The sequence below is a fragment of the Orcinus orca genome, chromosome 4, assembly GCF_937001465.1.
Source record: "Orcinus orca chromosome 4, mOrcOrc1.1, whole genome shotgun sequence".
Classification (NCBI taxonomy): domain Eukaryota; kingdom Metazoa; phylum Chordata; class Mammalia; order Artiodactyla; family Delphinidae; genus Orcinus; species Orcinus orca.
The window spans coordinates 5,378,042-5,398,950 of record NC_064562.1 but is presented as its reverse complement, the minus strand read 5'-3'; the positions used below and the strand labels follow the sequence as shown (position 1 = coordinate 5,398,950).

Here is a 20,909-nt window from a genome sequence, read left to right as displayed (position 1 = left end):
GCTACATCTGACATTACTTCAGCACTCTTGGAATATTAAGTCATAATATTTTTATCAATTATTCTGAGACATTTCTATGCCTCCTATATCACTTCAGTCCCAAGATTACAAAATTTCTAACAAAAGGGGTTGGCCAATTATGAGGCGCTAGTGTAGTAGCTGAATCCTCAGAAATAAAATAGCTTTTACTCGCCCTTTAAGGACAGAAACGGACCCAGATGCTCTAGTGATCTTGACTTGCAGAAGGGCCCAAGGAGAGACTGCGAAGCAATAACAGGACAGAGAAACCTTTAACAATTTTCCAGTTCGTTTTGACTCAGTTTGGCTTTATTTTTTTTGGAATATAATGCTGAAGCTGAAATATCACATATGACCCCTTTTAACATTTTGAGGCCAAATATAGACTTTGAGATTTATGTACCATTCTGTTTTCCTCTATTTTGCCAAATAATTGAGAGCTGGCTATATTAAGAAAGCTCTTCTGGCATTACATACTCAAAAACTGAATTTATAGCCTTTTTTTTCCTCTCTCTATGGTGCTCACTGGAGGAATTATTTAGCAAAATTATTCTCTAAGTAAGATGATTTTATTTATAGCCATGGTCATTTTTCTTTTTAGTAAGTAAAACGCTTGAAATGAAAATTTAAATGAGCACTATTTTATATTTATCAGACATTATAAAAATTCAATGATGTTCTTTTAGCATAAACTATATTCAGATGACGTATTTTAGACTGTAGACGAACAAATACAAGGACCACTTAACATTAATTAGTCTAAGTCAACTCTTTTGGTTTATTTATATTAAAATATTTTATCTTTCAAGGACAATTTTTTAAGACCTAAATTATAAATACTTAATAATGATAAAAGCACCTTAAATTTTTTTTTACACTAATATAGAGGTTACCTGTTAGATCGATCTAATTAAATTTCACATTTGGTCTCAACATTCTCTCTAGTCTTTTATTAAATGCTTTTAAATAATGAATATTAACATAACAGCAATACTGACATTGTTCTTTTTATTAGCAATCATTTCTTTACTATCAAGTGTTTCTACTGATTCATACCATGATTAATTTTCATGACTTCTAAAATCAATTCCATATCTTCCATGTATTTAAATAAAAATACTGTGTAACTGTATCACAGCATCTTTACTAACCTACATATAATTTCTTTTCATCATGGGCATTTTTACTTCCATATTTTTTGTTGACTAGACTGTAAATTATTATTGATGGAAATTAAAAATACTGTATTTATAGAACACCTGTTTTTTAATAGAACACATTTACAGAATGCTTAGCTCTGTGGAGTCCAAGTAACTTTAGGGGAGATTTATTTTTAATTTCCTGGAGTGTGATAACACTAAAAGTCATAGTCCTACTTTAAAATCTTCTTTATAAATCTAAAAGATGACCTGTTTATACAGGCTGAAAAATCTTACCTCAACTGCATACGTAAGTTCTTTATATTAAGCATAGAATAATGACAGTTTATACCTGGCAGTCATCCACCTTTGTCCTCATCACTCCTTTCATGTATTCCTTGTCCATAGTAGGAGAGACACCGAAACTATTTCCCATACATAGTATTTCTGCTTTTCCATCTGGGTAAGTCACTTCCACAGAACCATTCAGAATCACTGACCAGGAGTCCAGCTAGTTCCAAAAAATGAAGACAAAGCAGAAAATATAACATCATGATCGTGAAGCTGTAAATGCTGGAACGGTCCCTAAAAATGATTTACATCTTTTATTTTTTAAAGAGGGAACAAATAACCCAAGTACAGCTGACCGTTGGCCAAGTTCACAGAACGAGAACTAAAGTACAGCCATGGACCCGCGGGTTTCCAGGTGCCTGCACGGCACTCCGCTCTCCTAATGACTCTAGCTCTTCCTCTCTTAAACGACACTAGGGAAAAAGTGTCTTCTGTTCCCCAAAACACATGTAAACAAGATAAAATGATCACCACAGCCTTGATAAGAACAGCATTGTGTTCTGACAAGAGGCATACTATTATGAACGTTTAAGTTGCAAAATCTGAAAAGTTAAAATGTCAAAAATGTTTCTACCAGTATCATCTGGAATACCGCAAATAATAGAAAATAAAATAATGAACTTGGAAGACTCTGACACAACGAGTGCATCATAATTCCCGAATGATTCAAACTTATTGCTGCCCATGGTTTGTAAGGAGGAAAGAAGAAGAATGGGGTTTTTGTTCGTTTGCTGCATCGAGCGAGGCTCACATAGAGACATTATAAGTGGCAGAAATATTTCCTAACCTCTTCACCGTTGTTTAACACGATGGTCCCGGCTCTTTCCACCACTGCAAACACCATCACAGCACAGAGCTCCCGCCTCACCGACATCGTCATGTTGGCAAAAGCCGGCAGCTGGTGCATGAATTCAAGGAGTTGTTCTGAAAAGCAGAAGGCGTGTGAAAAAATGACAACTATTTCCCCAAACAAGCATTCAGAAAGAATGCTCTATGCCTCTTTCTTTTTAAATGTCCTACAATTCTGCCTGGTGAACAGTACAAAGACTTTAAATTATCTTCAGCACACGCTGAATTTCTTGCAGGTACACGAAGAATTCTGTCACTGTGGAAATGGTGACATTTCCTTGTTGATTCAGGAGCAACAGGACACAGTGCAGTTCAAATTCCAGTGGGAATGAAGAAATTAATAAACTTCAAATGGGGAATTTCTATTGAAAATGAGCTGTGATCTTATTAAGGCTTATTAAGGGATGAAATGATACGCTGAAATGAAACAGAGCTCTGACAATTCTCTAGAAAGTCAGTAGGTCCATTCCGGTGCCTCTGGGGCGAGTGGATGCCCCAAACACACAGCAGAAACAACCACCTTCACTCTAAAGATACTCCAGGATTTAGAAACCAGGGAATATCCTTCTGTGGGTCAGACAAATCCATAAAAAGTAATCCATTAACAAGTTTACAACATTATATGATAAAGGCGAATGAAAATGGATATATTATCTCTGATCCCACAGATGGACGAAAACAAAGTTTGCTCACTCTTCCTATGGGCAATGCTGTGGACAAACAGCTTCTTCTTGGTAAGAACTCCTTACTAAGTTCTTTCCTCACTCCTCACCGTGGCTGTAAGAGATGCATGGTTTCTTTTTCATTTCACAGGGAGGAAACCGTGTGGCTCAAAGGCATATAATTAGGAAGTGGCAGTGACACGATTCAGGACTGTGTCTCCATGCTCAGGCTGGGCATCACAGGTGGTGATAAAGACCACAGGGCGTGTGTCAGCCTGTGAACACTTACTAGCTGAATTACTTTGGGGAAGATGATTCATTTCCTTAAGGCGTGTTTCTCTCATTTGGAAAAGAATGAGATAATACCCACCTTACTAGACAGTTCTGAGGATCAAAAGGAATGAAGATGATAAAGTCCTCAGCAGAGAGTAGATACGCAATACATGAGAACTGCTGTTATTACCATTATTATTATATTCATGGTATTGTTCAAACTTTTGGCTAAGTAAAAATTCTACTACATTTTTCTTGTCTGCACATAATGATACTGTCCCTGTGCTCATTCCTGCTCTCTATTAGGATTTAGTGACAAGTTTTATGTTGTTGGATATAGTTTGTTAATTGCAAAAACAATGTATAATATAAAGATATGTTCTGTGAAAACATGACTTTTCCACAAGGTCAGACTAGGCGGTGTTTTCTGGTCCAGGTTGGTAACGTCTGTTCTGCTTAGACCCTACGTCATCCCTCCTGTACAAGACTTTTCATTACGGGGGTGGCTCTGGTAATCAGAAAGAATAACAGTGATACGTGGTACCCAGGGATTCTGTCCAACAAGACAGCGTTCTTCAACTTGACCCAGACCGATGCGTCAGGACATCAATTTACTGTTGCAACCAGCATTTTTAAAAGAGTAGGAGCGAGAGTATCAAAGTACATCAGTTACAGAAAGAATAAGTTCTGTTGAGTGAAACTTTCATTTCTGGAATGAGAAGATGTGTTGGTGTCCCGTCATAAAATATGTTTATGCCTGAGGGCAGCTATAAGGCAATTCTGAATAGCACCGCAAGAGATGACCCATACCTACTATCTGCGGGAGGTGGGACTCAGTGTTTTACAAATGCACTGGCTTTTTGACATGAAATGTAAAGGCAAATGAACAAATCGTGGTCCTCTGGCTGGCACACCCCCGTTAGTTCTGCTGTTACCAGCCTCTGTTCTCTTCGGCTGTCACACCCCACACCCCTCACTGTAAGGTATTAAAATACTAGCTATAGGTATTAGAACACCATTTCATTTTTTTCCTCTCCTAGTAAGAGCTAAATTTCCTTGGACAAGAAGAGATGCACGCTCTTAAGAAAAATACGAGACCAGAAATTGTCAGAAATGTTCTAAATTTAACATGTTTAGACAGTAATAAAAGTCAAATTACCACCACACACGATAGGAGAATATGAAGCATATGAATATGAAGTATAAAACATATTCACTAATACTTGCAGCAATGATTTGAAGTGCTTGCACGGACAGTTGTCTTGCTTTCTCGCAGTTTCCTACTCCATTAGTGGGTCATGAAATCAATTTGTGATATGTGAGTAATGATTAACATTAAAAGATACAACAGAACAGAAAATATCTGTGTATCACATATAAGGATAAATAATAAAGGAGACAGAGAAGATAGAATAATAGTAAATGTATATAATTCTCCAGGCTCAGTTGAAAAATTAAAAACAAACAAACACTTAACCAGACAACATCCAAGTATTTTTAAAACTCTCAAAAACTCAATAATGGTATCACTGGTTTTGTGATAGCTTGTATTCTATCGTGTATTACACTGGAGGACTACAGCAATTAAAAAAAATAAAGAATTTATATCACCAATCTTTAAAAAAGTAATAAATATAAAATGGAAGCATTTGACTACAGCAGCTCAACATAAACCCTGATGATGCCCCAGGAAGCATAGAGTTACAGGGATTATGTCAGCCAAGAATTCAGAGCGTGGAATGAGCACTGAGCTAGTTCCCAGGACGTATGGAGAGAAGCAGTGTGGAAGGGAGAAACAGGACAGCTTTATTCTACACGGCTTGGAAGAATCTGTCTGGATAATACATTAATGTGATCTATCTTACTTTGTTAGGGAAGAAATATTCCTGTTTATGAAAAATATTAGACATTCAAAAAAACTTTTTTCTAGTCAATGTAACACAAAGAAAAGTTAAATAATCAACTTACAGACACCAGAAGCTTTAGTCAATTCAGAAAATTCTTATCTTATTGCTTTGGTTTAATTTTATATAAGAAATAATTAATATTAAGATTTTTTTTAAAAACCTGTGGATTTGTATGTGTGTGTGGTACACCAAGTGGGGAAAAAAAAAGGAATTCTTTGAAAGGGATCAAAGTAGTTCTCTACCTTAATGTGTGAAGGCCTCAAAACCAAAAATATTAAATTTGGAACCATTCAATAACTGAGTACCTACAGAGTTACGAGTTGAAGCACAAAAATCAATAATGTCCCTTTCTTCAAAGTACTGAAACAAAGGTATACCCAAGAATCTGTGGGAACCCAAAGGGAATTCCTGCAGTTTTAAAAACATGATTAAATATTAGCAATTTTTAAAAATCTAGTTATTTATTTTTGGCTGCGTTGGGTCTTCGTTGCTGTGCACGGGCTTTCTCTAGTTGCGGCGAGCGGGGACTACTCTTCATTGCGGTGTGCGGGCTTCTCATTGTGGTGGCTTCTCTTGTTGCAGAGCACGGGCTCTAGGCGCATGGGCTTCCGTAGTTGTGGCATGCAGGCTCAGTAGTTGTGGCTTGCGGGCTCTAGAGTGCGGGCTCAGTAGTCGTGGCGCACAGGCTTAGTTCCTCCGTGGCATGTGGGATCTTCCCAGACCAGGGCTCGAACCCATGTCCCCTGCATTGGCAGGCGGATTCTTAACCACTGCACCACTAGGAAGTCCCTAGACCTTATCTTTCGTGATAATGATTTACTATTTTAAATAAAAATATATTTGATAGGAGCATGCATCTGAGTTATCACTGTTTACAAGCGTATTGGCAGTATTCAACTGTAAGTAATTCATCCAGAGATTATATCAACAAGCACACTAAAAAAAAAAAATAGTGTGGTGTTCATTTGTAGGAATCAGCATAGCTCTTGCTTTCTAGAAATTCTGAGAGAGAAAACTTCTCAGATATGAAGTGAAAGTCTTAAATTTCCAAGAATAACATGCTACATGTATTTGCATAATCCTAATTTTCTTCCATAACGATACTAACATGAGCATACTCAAAAAAGGATAACCTCCATGTCAATCTGTTCATAAGCAGTGTTCAATCTAATTTTTTAAAAACCCTATGAGCAAGGATTCTTAAGATGGGAAACCAAACACACTTCCAATTTCATTCTCTCTTTACAATAAAGCGATTTTGAAAAAGAAGTAGGATCTTGAAGTCAAACGTATGGTTGCCGAAGGGGAAACATAGGAGGGAGGGATAAATTGGGAGACTGGGATTGACACACACACACACACACACACACACACACACACACACACACACACACACACACACTACTGTATATACACTACTGTATATAAAATGGATAACAAATAAGGCCCTGCTGTATAGCACAGGGAACTCTACTCAGTACTCTGTAATGGCCTATACGGGAAAAGAATCTGAAAAAGAATGAACATACGTATATGTGTAACTGATTCACTTTGCTGTGCACATGAAACTAATGCAACATTGTAAGTCAAATATACTCCAATAAAAAGTTTTTTAAAAATGAAAAAGAAGCGGGCAAGGACAAAGAGAATAAGGGAGTGGAATAAATTTTGGACAGTGGAAATCAGATGAACGTGTGGTATCAGTCTGGAGGAAGCTAAACCCTACGTCTTCAGGGATGCAACAGGACCACTTCACTTCATGCTGCGGAAGCCTCAGAAGACCTGTGTCTAAGAGCACGTCAGGACCGGGGAGTGGACCAGGTGGAGGAGGGAGTGGGCTAACCTGAGGAGGGACAGGGATGGGCATGTGAGAAGCAGCTACGTCCTTTCCTCCAACAGAAATCTAGAGGTTAATGCCCCCAGAAGGGTGACGGCAGAGGCACTTCTGTGCTGGGGGTGCAGGCACGGCTGGCTTCCCACCACCTCCTTCGGGTCTGAACTTCTAAAAGGGTGTTGACAGTCCTTCCTTCCTACAACAGCCCCCTGTTCGCTGCACTCCCCGAAATATCTCCGCCACTTTATTCCTCAGACCCCAGCAGGACCAGGGCTCCCTGTTTGGTTCCCACTGGTCTGCCAGGACCTAGGAAACCCTCAGTCCACACAAGGCGCTCAGTCACATCCGCCGATGACCGAATGCTCACTCCACACAGCAGTCATCTCTACAGAGCTAGCGATTCCTATCAATGGCTTTAGTTATATTTTAGATACCTAATCCAAGGTTCTGGTTTTCCATCTTTAATTCCCTAGCATACGTGCAGTGCTTAAACGGTACAAGGGCCTCCTCATACATGATACTGGCTCCCTTAAAACACAAGCAACCGGCCACTCACATACGATGATGCCCATACTGTCCTATATCTAATCCCACTAGACCCAGTTCCTTGAATTTCTTTCAAATACATATTGGCCCAAAAAGAGCCGACGGTGTGGAAGAGCAGACAATCAGATTCCAGACCTATGGGGCAGAGATGCTCTCAGAGGAAGCTGCTCTCACTGCCCCCGGCATCTAAGGAAGGAGCAGGGCCCATCAGGCAGGCATGAACGCTACAGCACCATTGCACAGTCAACTGTTGCTCTGATGGCAAAGCCGGGTAAAGGCGACCCCGGGGAAGGAAAAAGTGGACACAAAGCCACTTAGACTCTTAACCTGGGGGCGCACTTAAAGCCTCAACCCCCAGGTTCACACGGGGTTCACACAAAGAAAAACTCGAGCTTCCTAGAAATAGTGCGCGCAAGACGATTAATAGAAGTAATGATGTTTGGAAGACTGTATTTATTTTTTTTGTCCGAGAGTAAGCTAAGGAACGGCTCGTGTGGAAGGGTTTTATTAGCAACTTTTATTAGCTGTAGTCTCCTGAAGCTATGGCCTGAGTAAAATTAATTGTTTCAAAAATGTTTTCAACAACAAATGCCAAGGAACACTGACTGATACATTAATGACCTTTCAGAGCCTACTATTCTTGGGCTCCGTTGTATTACACAGTCTTACCTCTGAATTCTTTAAATTGCTATGAGATTCGTTTTCTCGCCCAGACTTACCGATGTCATCGTCTGTCCTGTCGATGGGGTCTTTCTCCAGGCAGTCTCGCACGATGTCCCTGCTCATCAGAGGGTCCGAGGCTCTCTCGATGTCCTCTTCGTCATCATCATCTTCAGAGTCCACTGCTGTCTCCGGTAACCCACTCAGGTCCATCTCACCAGCCTCACTTTCTGTGGCCTTAAAACAGACCCCAAATAAATAGATAGATGTATAGACAGACAGACAGACCAACTTTCTTAAGGAAATCTTTTGTGCCCAAAAGAAATAAAAACAAGTCTAGTTTGAAATATTGTTTTTTCTCATATTAACTTTCCATAACTAAGTTACACGTATTCAATGTTAACAAACAGTCGTGCACTAGGCACTACAGAAAAGAATTACTTCAACAAAATATGAGTGATTTTTATCACTGCTGGAATTTGTAGTTAGGATTAATGACTATCAATAATTCTGATTACCTGTCGTACGGCATTTGAAACATCGTAGAATAAGAAAAAGGCAGTATCTGTTTTCACTCCATTTTTCAAAGAGAATGGCTTAAGCTAAGAGCTTAAGGGTGACAATTAATTCTGAACAATTCCTTCCCCCAAAGAACAGGTGTAGACTTATTAATGCCAAGAAGACTGAACCACTTCTCTCTTATTAGACAGTCTTTGTGAAAAAGTGAATCCCAAATCAAAGGTAACCTGATAACTATGCAAACAAAACATTAATAATTACTTTGATGACCCCAGTGTCCACCCTCCAACTATACATCACCAAAGGTGTGAAAGACCCTACATGCCTGTAGGTGACACAGTCTTTCTTCCCATTCCTCAACACCGCTGAGTGCAGCACAGACCAAATGTCAAGTAATCAAGATCAAGAAAGAATGAGGCAAACGTAAAATTAGCTCAGGAACGTCTGAAGGAACCAGGTATAACAGGAATGAAGAGAAGGAAGGAAGTCTAAGAATGCTACTGTCTTTATTCATAGCTGCAAATCTGTAGCTACTCTCTGGTGCTGAAAAAATGTTAAATAAATGCAATGACCCAATCTCTTTTAGAATTTGTTTTTAATTCTGGAAAGAGACTCCAAGGCCTGTTATGGTTCTGTGATTAAAAACAAATATTTAGTCTGAATCAAGAGTCACAAGTTTCAAAATGGTCTCTTCTGCTGAGCTATCTCAAGTATAGATGCGCTATCCTTTCTAGGCTATTCTATATGCTTTTGTAATGATCATCTCAACCATCATGTACTATGTATCATATTGGCCTCATCTGACATATGTACCCAGAATTTACTAACTGCTTAAGCACACTAAGAACGAGTACAATTAAGTATCAACTATATCCATTTTGAACATCATAAACGTGGTTTTCCAGATAAAATAGTAAACGCTTAGAAACGCTTTACTATAAGACTATTAATTTTGTAGAAGACATAAAGTTGACCAACTTCAAATAACTCACAGTCCACATGATTTTCAAAGACAATAAAGACATCTTATTTTGAAGAATAGGCAAATACAGATTAAAATAAATAAATGAACGATGAAAATATAAAACGCTGAACGTAATAACAGAGAGCCAACATCAAACACTGACAACGTGCCAGGAACTCTGCTCTAAGTGCTTCGCATGCATTGACTTGTTTAACCCTTCAACAGTCCTATGAAGTGAGTCACTGACTTTTACTATTCTCCAAACATATAGGTAAAAAGAAACTATTTCTCCAAGATCATGTTGCTGGTAATTGTGGAATCAAGAACAGAGCCAGGAATTCCAGCTCCAGAGTCATAACTACAACCTAATCTGCCTCTTTGTAAGAGATACTTAACACATGAGTGCAGCTTATAGAAGGATCTATACTTTTTCTATCATTTAGTTTAAATCAATGTTTAAAGAATAAATTGTATTATTAAAAAAATTTTTTTAAGAACACATATATTTGTTTGTTTTGGCTGCTCTGGGTCTTAGTGGCGGCATGAGGGATCTTCGCTGCCGCGTGTGGACTTCTTAGGTGCGGCATGCAAACTCCTAGTTGCGGCACGCACGCAGGATCTAGTTACCTGACCACGGATTGAACCTGGGCCCCCTGCATTGGGAGCATGGAGCCTTACCCACTGGACCACCAGGGAAGTCCCATATTATTTTCTTATCAACAAAGTTTCAGCTTTCTGAAGTCTTGGTTTATATCATAGAATATTTAATTCTACATTTTGAAGCAATACGAGTATGTGTTAATATTTTCTGAAGTTTAACAAAAAGAATTTTAATCACATTTCAGTTCCTTACATACGATTTCCTGAACATACATTACACCATACATTATAAGAATTATCACACATTATAAGAAAAACCTATGGGGAAAATAGTTGAAGACAGAATACCTAATGAAGACAGCATGAATGAAAATGGAAAGTCTAACCTCTACAAAAGCTCTTTCAGCAGTGGCCTTAGTGAATACTGCTGCTTGGGTAGGACCACGGTGAGCAGAGATGCTCCAGGTGGGACAGCAACATGGCCTTGCAGCCAAGGCCGGAGAGTTAATTAATTGTGGCACACTCAGCAGCGCACCTCTCATTTATGATTTTTTTAAAAACTGAAGTATAGTTGATTTACAATGTTGTGTTAGTTTCTGGTGGACAGCAAAGTGATTCAGTTATACATATACATGCATATTCTTTTTCATATTGTTTCCCATGATGGTTTATTACAGGATGTTGAGTATAGTTCCCTGTGCTCTACAGTAGGACCTTGTTGTTACCTATTTTATAGACAGCAGTGTGTATCTGCTCATATCTCCAACTTAAATCGTCTCTAGATTCCAGAATGACACTGAAACAGCACTGGATGTGATACAGTATGCCAAGGCTGTGAGCAGAGAAACTAGCCAATATTATTGTTATCACCACCTTATTTCTAACGCCTACAAATGTGACAATTTGCTAATGGTTGCTATGAGTACATTTTCACCTCAGTTTCATCTTAACATCAAAGATTATTTTTCGTCACCTTATATTTTCTAAGATACAATCAGTCCTCTATATCCACATTCTTTAATATTAGCCTAGAGTGAAGAGGCACTACTGAAGATAAAAATAAGAACAAAACACTTTTTTTTTTTTTTTTTTTTGCGGTACGCAGGCCTCTCACTGTTGTGGCCTCTGCTGTTGCGGAGCACAGGCTCCGGACGCGCAGGCCCAGCGGCCATGGCTCACGGGCCCAGCCGCTCCGCGGCATGTGGGATCTTCCCGGACCGGGGCACGAACCCGTGTCCCCTGCATCGGCAGGCGGACTCTCACCCACTGCACCACCAGGGAAGCCCAGAACAAAACACTTTTAAGTAATATAGCTATATAACTTAAGGTTTTTCTTAATTTTTAAACATCTAACATGTGGTAAGAGATGAAAGATATAGTTTACACCATCCCAAAGAAATCATTCCTAACATTTAAATGAATGATATTTAAGTCTTAAATAGAACAAAAAGATTTTCCAATGTGAGTTGGATTAATCTCTGCAAAACTGAACCCACCACCGCATCTGTGTAAACAATCATTTGTTTTCAATGATTGTTTCAATCAGTTGTTTTCAATCAGTTGTTTTCTATTCCTGTTATGTGTATTCCATTGCTTAAGAAACTATTCATAAAATAACATTTATGAAACCAGTAACTTAGAAGATTATCTTTATTTAAAATAAATACCCATGTTTTAGAGACACAAATGTAGAGTACAAACGTATGGACACCAAGGGGGGAAAGCAGTGGGGTGGTGGTGGGTGGGATGAACTGGGAGGTTGGGATTGACATATATACATGAATATGTATACAACAGATAACTAATAAGAACCTGCTGTATTAAAAAAATAAAATAAAATTCAAAATAAAATAAAATACCCATTTTTATTTTAAAATACTACAGAATTCCTTTTAATAATACATCTTAAATAGAACTCAATGAACAAGTTTTTGGGAATCTAATTTCGTGAACAATGAGACCCTTGGAGACTGAGTGGAGTCCAAGGTTTAGTGAGCACTGACTGGCCTATGGCGGGTGGGGAGAGGGCTAAACTTGAGTGCGCGGAACCTGGGACGCACTGGATTTACATCCGCTGAATGAACAGACAAAGCAGAGGTTAGCGGTTCAAATCTCAGCTCTAGCATTCATCAAGAGGCTTTATCAAAGTCGCTGATCCTCTGTAGACCCAGTTTTGTCACCAGGAAGCTGGAGTTACATTTCACCATTCACAGGATTGTTCTTGGATCGAATATGGGGAAAGAAAGCCAGTTACAGGCCACATTAAAGTCCCTTCCTCAAGGGGACACGTTTCCACCTCTGTGCCGGCACCCCTCTACCCCAGTAATGAGCCTTGCACGCAATTTACAGTGGCAGAATTTGCCAAAACACCCCCCCCCCAACACTCTGTTAAATATCCCAACCCCTCACACACTGTAAAAATTTCCCTCAGGCTAACTGCACCCATTAAATTCTGGCTAAATGGCTCACACGATAATTATAAAAACAGTGATTCTATATTGAATGACTACTGTGTATCTAGCACTACATCTGATGCTTTTAGTACATAATAATCTTCATATCAATTCAGCAAATTAGGATTATTACCACTATTTTCCAGATGAGAAAACACGAAGGGAAACTAAATAAATTGTTCAAAACAAAACAAAACCTAGTAATTGTGCCAGGACTCAAAATCGGGTCCAACCAACACAAACTACTAAATACTTTGCACTATAATACTTCACCCAGTTTTCCAAACAGACTGTCTTCATAAAGAAAATAGTTAAAATATAATAAAGTAATAAAATGTGTCTTGCTTTGCTAAGTCATAAAACATAAAATTTACATTTGTATATAAACATAAAACACTTGCTACTTTCTAGCTTCCACAAAAGTACAATATTACTGAGATAATGCTAGACTTTAAACCCTTTCATTCTCAATAAAGATATGCACACACTTTATATTTAAAAGGTATGTAGGTAATTTGGGATTAACATACACACATTATTATATATAAAACAGATAACAAGGACCTACTATATAGCACAGGGAACTATACTCAGTATTTTGAAGTAACCTATAATGGAAAAGAACCTGGAAAAGAATATACATCTATAACTGAATCACATTGCTGTACACTTGAAACTAACACAATATTGTAAATTAACTGTACTTCAATAAAAAATAAATAAATCAAAGGTATAGAACAATGTCATTTAGGCAAAGAACTCCTGTTCTAAATTAATTTACCTTCCACATATATAACATAACATAGATTTAGGTGCACATTACAGCTAAATAGTAGTATTCTCAAAAAAAAACTATTAATATTCTCAGATCAATGCTGAAAGCTCTATGATTTATTTAAATAAAAAGGGACTAAATATAGTTTGTTATTATGAATACAGTTCTTAAAACCAGTTTATTTGGCATTTTTAAGGATATCAAGTAAATGAAGAAACTGAGGAAATGTTAAATGCCATAAAGCGCTAGTGAAGTGTTAATTTAAAAAAAACAATGTAACTACTACACGTTTATCATTAAGTACTTAAAAATCATTTATGAAAAAACTTTTTGCCTGTTAAATATCCCACACCCACACATATCCCCATGTTTAGGAGGGCTGCTTTATAAGTAATCTTGAAACAAACTTTGTGCAGAATTTCAAACATACGTATGTAACCCAAATAGCACCTGAGTCAGACCCTGATATAAATTTAGGCTAGAAATTTATGTTGAAGGCTAACACTGATGCTAATTTAACTGAGACAACAAAGTGAGTAGGCACTGCAGACAAAACCATATATATGCATAAACTATGAAAATATATTTGGAAATAAGTATAATGCTTGCATTAAATCCAGTTTGTGTATCATAATTTGTGCTCTTCCTAATTTTACACTAGGAATTTTTTTTTAAATTTCAATATAGGATTTACCTAAAAGAGAAGAACAATTCTTTAAAGCTTTTAATGTAAATTGTTAGGTTTCTTTCCAAAAGCTACAATCCTAACAGGTGTAAGAATGTCTATCTATAAATATTTATTATAAGTAAGAAAGTCTGTGCTAATTTGATAGGAAAAATAGTTTCATATTTAAATCCTCATATACTCAATTACTTATGTCTTAAATATTTATTTAAGGTATAGACACGTGCATGTTGTCTTCTGCAAATTACCTACCCTTGTCCTCTGAATATCGTTATGCTATGAGTGAAGTATTTTTCTTATAATTTGCATGAGTGAGTTAAAAGTCTGACTTTAAATCTTTGTCTCAATTGCTCTTTTAATTATTAAAAGTTTTGATCATTCATTACACCATTAAGAGTTTGCTAACTCCTGGGAATCCCCGGGCGGTCCAGTGGTTAGGATTCGGCACTTTCACTGCTGTGGGCTCAGGTTCGATCCCTGGTTGGGGAACTAAGATCCCACATGCCCTGCGGAGCAGCCGCAAGTAAGTAAAGTAAGTAAGTAAGTAAGTAAGTAAATAAATAAATACTTTCCAAAAAAGAAAAAAAAAGTTTGCTAACTCTTTATCTGGAATTTAATCTTAATTATGATATGAAGTATGGTCATTAAAGTGGGCCCCCCTCCCCCAAAGACCATATACTGAATAATCCATCACTTCATTGATTTGAGGTTTCCTCTATTACATACTGCATGCTTACACGTGAATTTCGTTTTGCTTGAACTCTGTTCCATCAGTCTGCCTATTTTCGTAGTTGTTTCCAGTCCGCCCAAGTCACTGCTCTGATAATCACGCCATTAACCAGGGCATCACCGTGACTGGAAATTGCATTGTCTCGTGTCACCAGCTTAGGCACTCTGCTTTCTGTCACCAGTAGCCTCCCGCTTTTCAGCTAGTTTTCATTGCCTTCCAAGGCAGCCCTTTTTCAAAACAAGCGTGTTCCTCAGTCTTCCAGGCTCTCTGAGCTTCGTGCCTGGCTCTCACACTCCAGCTTCTGCCCCCTAGTCTAACACCACAGTCCCATTCCTTCCACGCGTCTTTCCTGAAGGCCTACGACTTCCTGGCCCTATTCCAGGCTCTAGAGAGAAGACGAAGACAAGACAGAGAAGTCCCTGCCTCTTGAAGCAGGCATGCTGCGGGACAGACGTATCTTAGAAAGTGACAATCACTTCAATTAAAGTCTAAAAGACCAGCCAGGGACGGGACCAACATGTAGGACCTGCGTTTCAAAGGGTAAGAAGGGAAGAACTCTCTGAGAAAGCGGTCCTTGGAAACGAAGGCCGAAAGGGATCAATGAAGGCCGAAAAGGAGAGAAAATTCTGGACAGAAGGCCTGCAAAAACAAAGCCCTGCGTTACGAGGAGCCTGGCGTGCTGTGCTGCTCCGTCTGTCTTTCCACTACACTCCTTGAATAAAGAGGCGGTCCCGGGGGAAGCTGAATCTTTGCTTTCCTTGTGCTCACTGTGGAGAAAACTACTTACCAGGGCAGAGGGAAATCACTCTGTATTTGGGGGCACCTACCCAGCTGAGCCTCCCATGCTCTGGTCAATTTGCTCCCCTTCTCTCCAAAACTATGATTCCAAAATGTGTCTCTCCTTGAGACTCTCCACCTGCCAACCCTCTCACTCTGAAAGAAGGAACTCAGAGACACCAGGCAGAAACTCGCTCAACTCCCAAACTCCCCACTCCAAATCCATCATTATATGCCCCTGTTAAAAGAGAGGTTGTTTCTCTTCTTAAATAAGCTAGTGATTCCACCTTGCTCTTGAATTCCTCTCCTCCAACTCTCAGAAAAATTATTCAAACTTTTTCTCTCCAGCACATGGCATTCCATGACAACCTCTTTGTATCCGTCTCCTGAGCATTTATACTCGCTCCAACGTGACAGCTTCCTCGAAGTCAGAACTGGATGCACGAGAAAGGGGTCGCCATGGGAGACAGCTGCCCATCACTGGAGCCGCTCAAGAATCAACCTGACTGACAGGAAGAGAGCAGAGGATTCAAACACAAGACTGGTCACCAAACCAGGCGCATCTGGCAGATTTCTTCTCACCTTTAGAATTTCTGATTTAAAGACAATAGGGGATCTCTAGTCAATGTTAGTCCTACAGTCAGTAACCAAATCCTTAGTTACATCTATGGATTTTTCCTTAGGAAGGATACAAACTTACCAGGCTACATGCCTGTCATCAAGTTTGAACTGGACAGCTGTGAAACGCAACTAAAATGAATCAAAATACGCAGGGGTCCTCTTTTCCAACTACACCCCAAGATAAAGCTGGACTGCAGGCTGCAAACTCCAACCCCCACAGAACTAGGTGGAGTTCTCACCATGGTCTGGATCCTCAGACACCCTGATGGGGGCTGGGGACAGCCAAAGTACCATCAAGAATCTCCTCACACCCTTCCCCAACCTACCCAAGGTATTAACACATAAAGCTGAAGATCCCCTCAGAATACGCCTCCATAAAGTACACAAACGACTCACTTCATTCTTATTATAAATTTACCTTCCAGGAGGCTCCATTCAGCCTGGAATTACACCCGAAGAACAGCAGGGGTACCTGCTACAACCTTAAGCTGTGTTCCTACTACAGGTCTTTAAAGCACGTGATCATCTCAAAGTGTAGAAGACAAAGGCTCTATCACGATGTTTCAATTAACAGAAGCTAAAGCACAACTTTTACTTCTACTGTTCATTGTTCTATTATAAGGGATACTCTTGAATAAATGTTCAAAAAATCAACTTCTAAAAACAGGCATTATGCAAGGGGGGGGGAATAATTTTACCCTGATCCACCATCTTTTCCTCCTCTAACATTTGAAAATGGGACTACTTCCTAAAGATTTAATTACAAGCTAACATTTAATGCCTCAAAGTAGAAACTTGAAAAGTTACTTTAAAAAGCCAGATCATTATGTTTCTTTTTGCAAAATAATAAAAAAAAGTTCTTAATCAGCTAAGAATCTGCAAATAATTGCATTTGTGGCTATCACTTATTAGCCAGTGAGCTCTCCACAACACCTCTGAATTATAGAAAAGTGGGTACCTAATGCCTCCTGAAAAGAAAATTAACTTTCTAAGATCTACTAAATTTAGGACTTAAACAGACATGTTTTGCCCTGATGGTATTCTGTTTAGATACTTTTAGTAATTTTTTAAAAAAACAGAAACTGAGCGCTGCCTGAATGTATCAATGATCCTGAAACACTGTAATATTGTTAGAGAAAGGTTTTATCGCGGCCATCTCCTATCACGATGCCTAAGGAGCCTAGAATTATACTTTGCAAAGTGAGTATTATACATTCTTTTTGTTTGAAACCATCTGAAATCCCATATTAGCTGTAACAAAAAAAAAGGACCTTTTTTTGCATATTTCAGTCACTTTTCCTAAATTTGCATTTTCTAAGCCAATGAACTATTCCTTAACAATTACAATTATTTTGCTTTAAAAACATTTTTGAAATTCCATAATTCTAGTTTTTCTCTCCATCACTATCATAAGAATTTATTTGAAACATGTAAGTCTATAGGTAATAAAAATAATGCAGGAAAAATAATTCAGTGATCGAATCTTAATAATCTCTTCCTTTTGTCACACCCAAGACTTTATTAAGAAAAACTTAGTATGGAAGCATAATTCTGAAGTTTTCCCCTACAATTTTGTTCAAGAAAGGGTCATCAACCTAGTACACCTACAGGCAAATTAATAAAATATTTACAGTCCGGGGACACATTTCCATTGTAACCACTCCATTTAAAATTCTGGTAACTGGTAATAGCAGAGGCAAATGCATTTAGACTGTAGTTCGACTTCCTAAAACAAACATACAACATACTACATGTCTGTGTGAAGCATAAACGTTAACATTTAATGTCCATGTGTGCACATATAATACACACACATATATTTACCTTTAAGATTCTATCCATGAAAAATCACAGAACTCCTCAGAATACATGAAAATGAAGCGAATGACAAGGAAAACACCTTCCTACCTGGTAGATATCAGAAAGACTGCTGCTTCCAGAATCACTGGTGATGCTACATCCTGAGTGGCTGGAGGAGACGTGAGTCACCTGTGGGTGGAGACTGTCGGTGAGGTGTAGCTTTGTGAAATCTGCAGGAAGCTGGGGAAGGATCAGGAGAAACTGTGTTACAGCTGGAACCGAGAACTCCAAGCAGGCATCTACAAATTGTCACACTCTACTCCAGGCCAGGAAAGGTCCTTCATTTTTTAAATTCACCACGACTAAATACTGTCCTATTTACCAAAAATCACAAAATGAATTTGTAAAGTTTATGGGCATTCAATGAGCCTTAAATCATACTAAATTCAACGCTTAAGTAGGTGGGTTTGGCGGTTAAGATTAACCTGGTGAGCACTGAATTCAATGAGCTACAACTTTCAAATTATACACCAATGAGCAAATTAGTCTTCTACTATTTGTTAGCCAGCAAAGTGCAACTTTGTGGCAAGAGACAGCTTAAATAAGAAAACAGATTTGAGGTTCATGTATGCCCAAATGATGTTTAAAGGTTAAAAAGATGAGCAGCTTAGAACAAAGTGTATTGTTATACAAGTAACTACACAGGCACTACGGAGAAAACAGGAAAGTACGCTCTCGGAGAACGCGGAGTCAAGAAGGTTATGGACAACATTTACCTATCACAGACACATAGATACTACTTGTTCACGTCTAAACTCCAAATACAAATTGCGTCTATTGAACAGATTCCCTCAGCATCCCCCAAGTGCTTCTATCACCCCCCATACAGCAGAGAAAATGCACTGAAAAAGGAAACATTCACCCATTCAACAAATATTTACTGAGCCCTCTTCCTCTTACTATGTGCTAGTTAGTGAATGAGATGCTAAGAAAACGCTGCCCTTAAAATCTTACACTCATAAGTTATTAGCAATTCTTTTGAATTCAAAAAGGGCACTAGGTATCTATAGCATCACACTTAGAAGACACTACTGGCCAATAATAAACCTGACATTTCAAAATATATGCTAACTGACACCCTGCACACTGATAATATCTTTCTTTCCTGCTGGCATATTGACCCGATTTGGCTGCTGAATAATAAATAATAAAGACTAACTGTTAAAATCAAACTTAAGAAAGAGCTTGCCTTGGCAATACTGCCTTCTCTCCTGGGACCCTCATCCTTTCTCCCCTTCCAAAACCAAGATGCCACTTCACAGTTTAGAGTAAGTCCCACAGGGGACGTGATGCAGGTTCCTGACACCCACAGCCATTCAGACCTGGCTCAATAAACAGATTACGACACTTAATAGTACTGAACACACGGATGGACCTGGAAGGCATTGTGCTAGGTGAAATACGTCAGACAGAGAAGGGCAAACGCAGTATGACATCACCTACACGTGGAATCTAAACAAGTATAACAAAGTAGTGAATATAACAAGAAAGCAGCAGACTCACGGATACAGAGAACAACTAGTGACTAGTGGCTGCCAGTGGCGGGTGGAGGAGAGGGGTGGGTATGGGATGGGCTCAAGGATGTACTGTACAATGTGGGGAATATAGCCTATATTTTGTAATAACTGTAAATGGAAAGCAACCTTTAAATTGCATAAAAAATAAAAAAAATTAAAAAAATTTAAAAAGTAAAATTACACCCCTTCAGAGAAAAAACCAATTAATATAGTCTGCATAGAAATAATATTTTTAACATCACGGGAGACAAAGTATACAAAGAAAAGATTTAAACATAAATTTATTGGGGGGCATATAAACAGATGCTAAATAAACAGATAAAAAGGCATATGTTGGAGAAGCTCAGAGAAGTGAGATGTTTATTCAAATGTGTGAAATCATTGCAAGAATGATGTATATCTCACTATGAATGTTTTTTTAACTGATAATTGAAGATGATTTGAAATAGATAAAACTGGGAAAATAACAATTTCCCTGCAAGGAACAGATAGGCGAAAACCCCCAAATTTGAGAATTTATATATTTTATTCACAATGTAGAACAGCGAAATATTTCCAGGATTTCTTCAGGAACAGTCTGAAGACAAAAGTTTGCCAAGCTGTATTTTACTTGTAGCTGAGTGATACATGTCAGATATTAAAACAATGGGTTCAAAGCCAGGATAAACACCCTTCCTCATCTTGGCTACGTTTCGTTGAATGCAGTCACTCACCACAAAAGGCAACTGAAGGACCAAGACTCCGTAGCTCAGCGACTTTAAAAGGCATCAGTCGATACATGTACTTACAGAACAATAAACTGATTTCTATTGATTATCTTTTATAGAGATGACTCAGGTCGACATGTGCCACACAGTGTGATTTTTAAAACTTAACTTGAATATGTCAAATAAAGATGTATCCATCTGATGAAGTTTTACTCACCAGACAGTTATTGACTCAAGTCTCGCAGGACAGTGTCCATCAACTGGTCGTCTTTCCTGACTAAATGCACTGTGGGGAAAGCACAGCAGCCTTCGAGCTCTAAAGCTCTAAACAGATTGTGGAGTGTGAACAGACAGTCCACAATCTATTCATCTACGCTCACTTAGACCCACAAAGAGCAGAATTATGTGGTTTTGTTAAGCTAAGAACCATAAAGTCTGTGTGTAAAGAGAAAAGAAGAAACA

At 38.5% G+C, this 20,909-nt stretch overlaps 1 protein-coding gene across 11 annotated transcripts in view; it reads right to left on the bottom strand.

The window, feature by feature from the left end:
* Nucleotides 1-20,909, bottom strand: part of RAPGEF2 (Rap guanine nucleotide exchange factor 2) — a 245,375-nt gene that overhangs the window by 36,611 nt on the left and 187,855 nt on the right. For all 11 annotated transcript variants that reach the window (XM_033421514.2, XM_033421520.2, XM_033421515.2 and 8 more), the window contains 4 exons: nt 18,272-18,403; nt 8,299-8,476; nt 2,296-2,432; nt 1,510-1,668 (listed from right to left, as the gene is read on the bottom strand). In XM_033421514.2, coding sequence (XP_033277405.1) covers nt 1,510-1,668; nt 2,296-2,432; nt 8,299-8,476; nt 18,272-18,403 — 606 coding nt within the window. The remainder of the gene's footprint in view (nt 1-1,509; nt 1,669-2,295; nt 2,433-8,298; nt 8,477-18,271; nt 18,404-20,909) is intronic.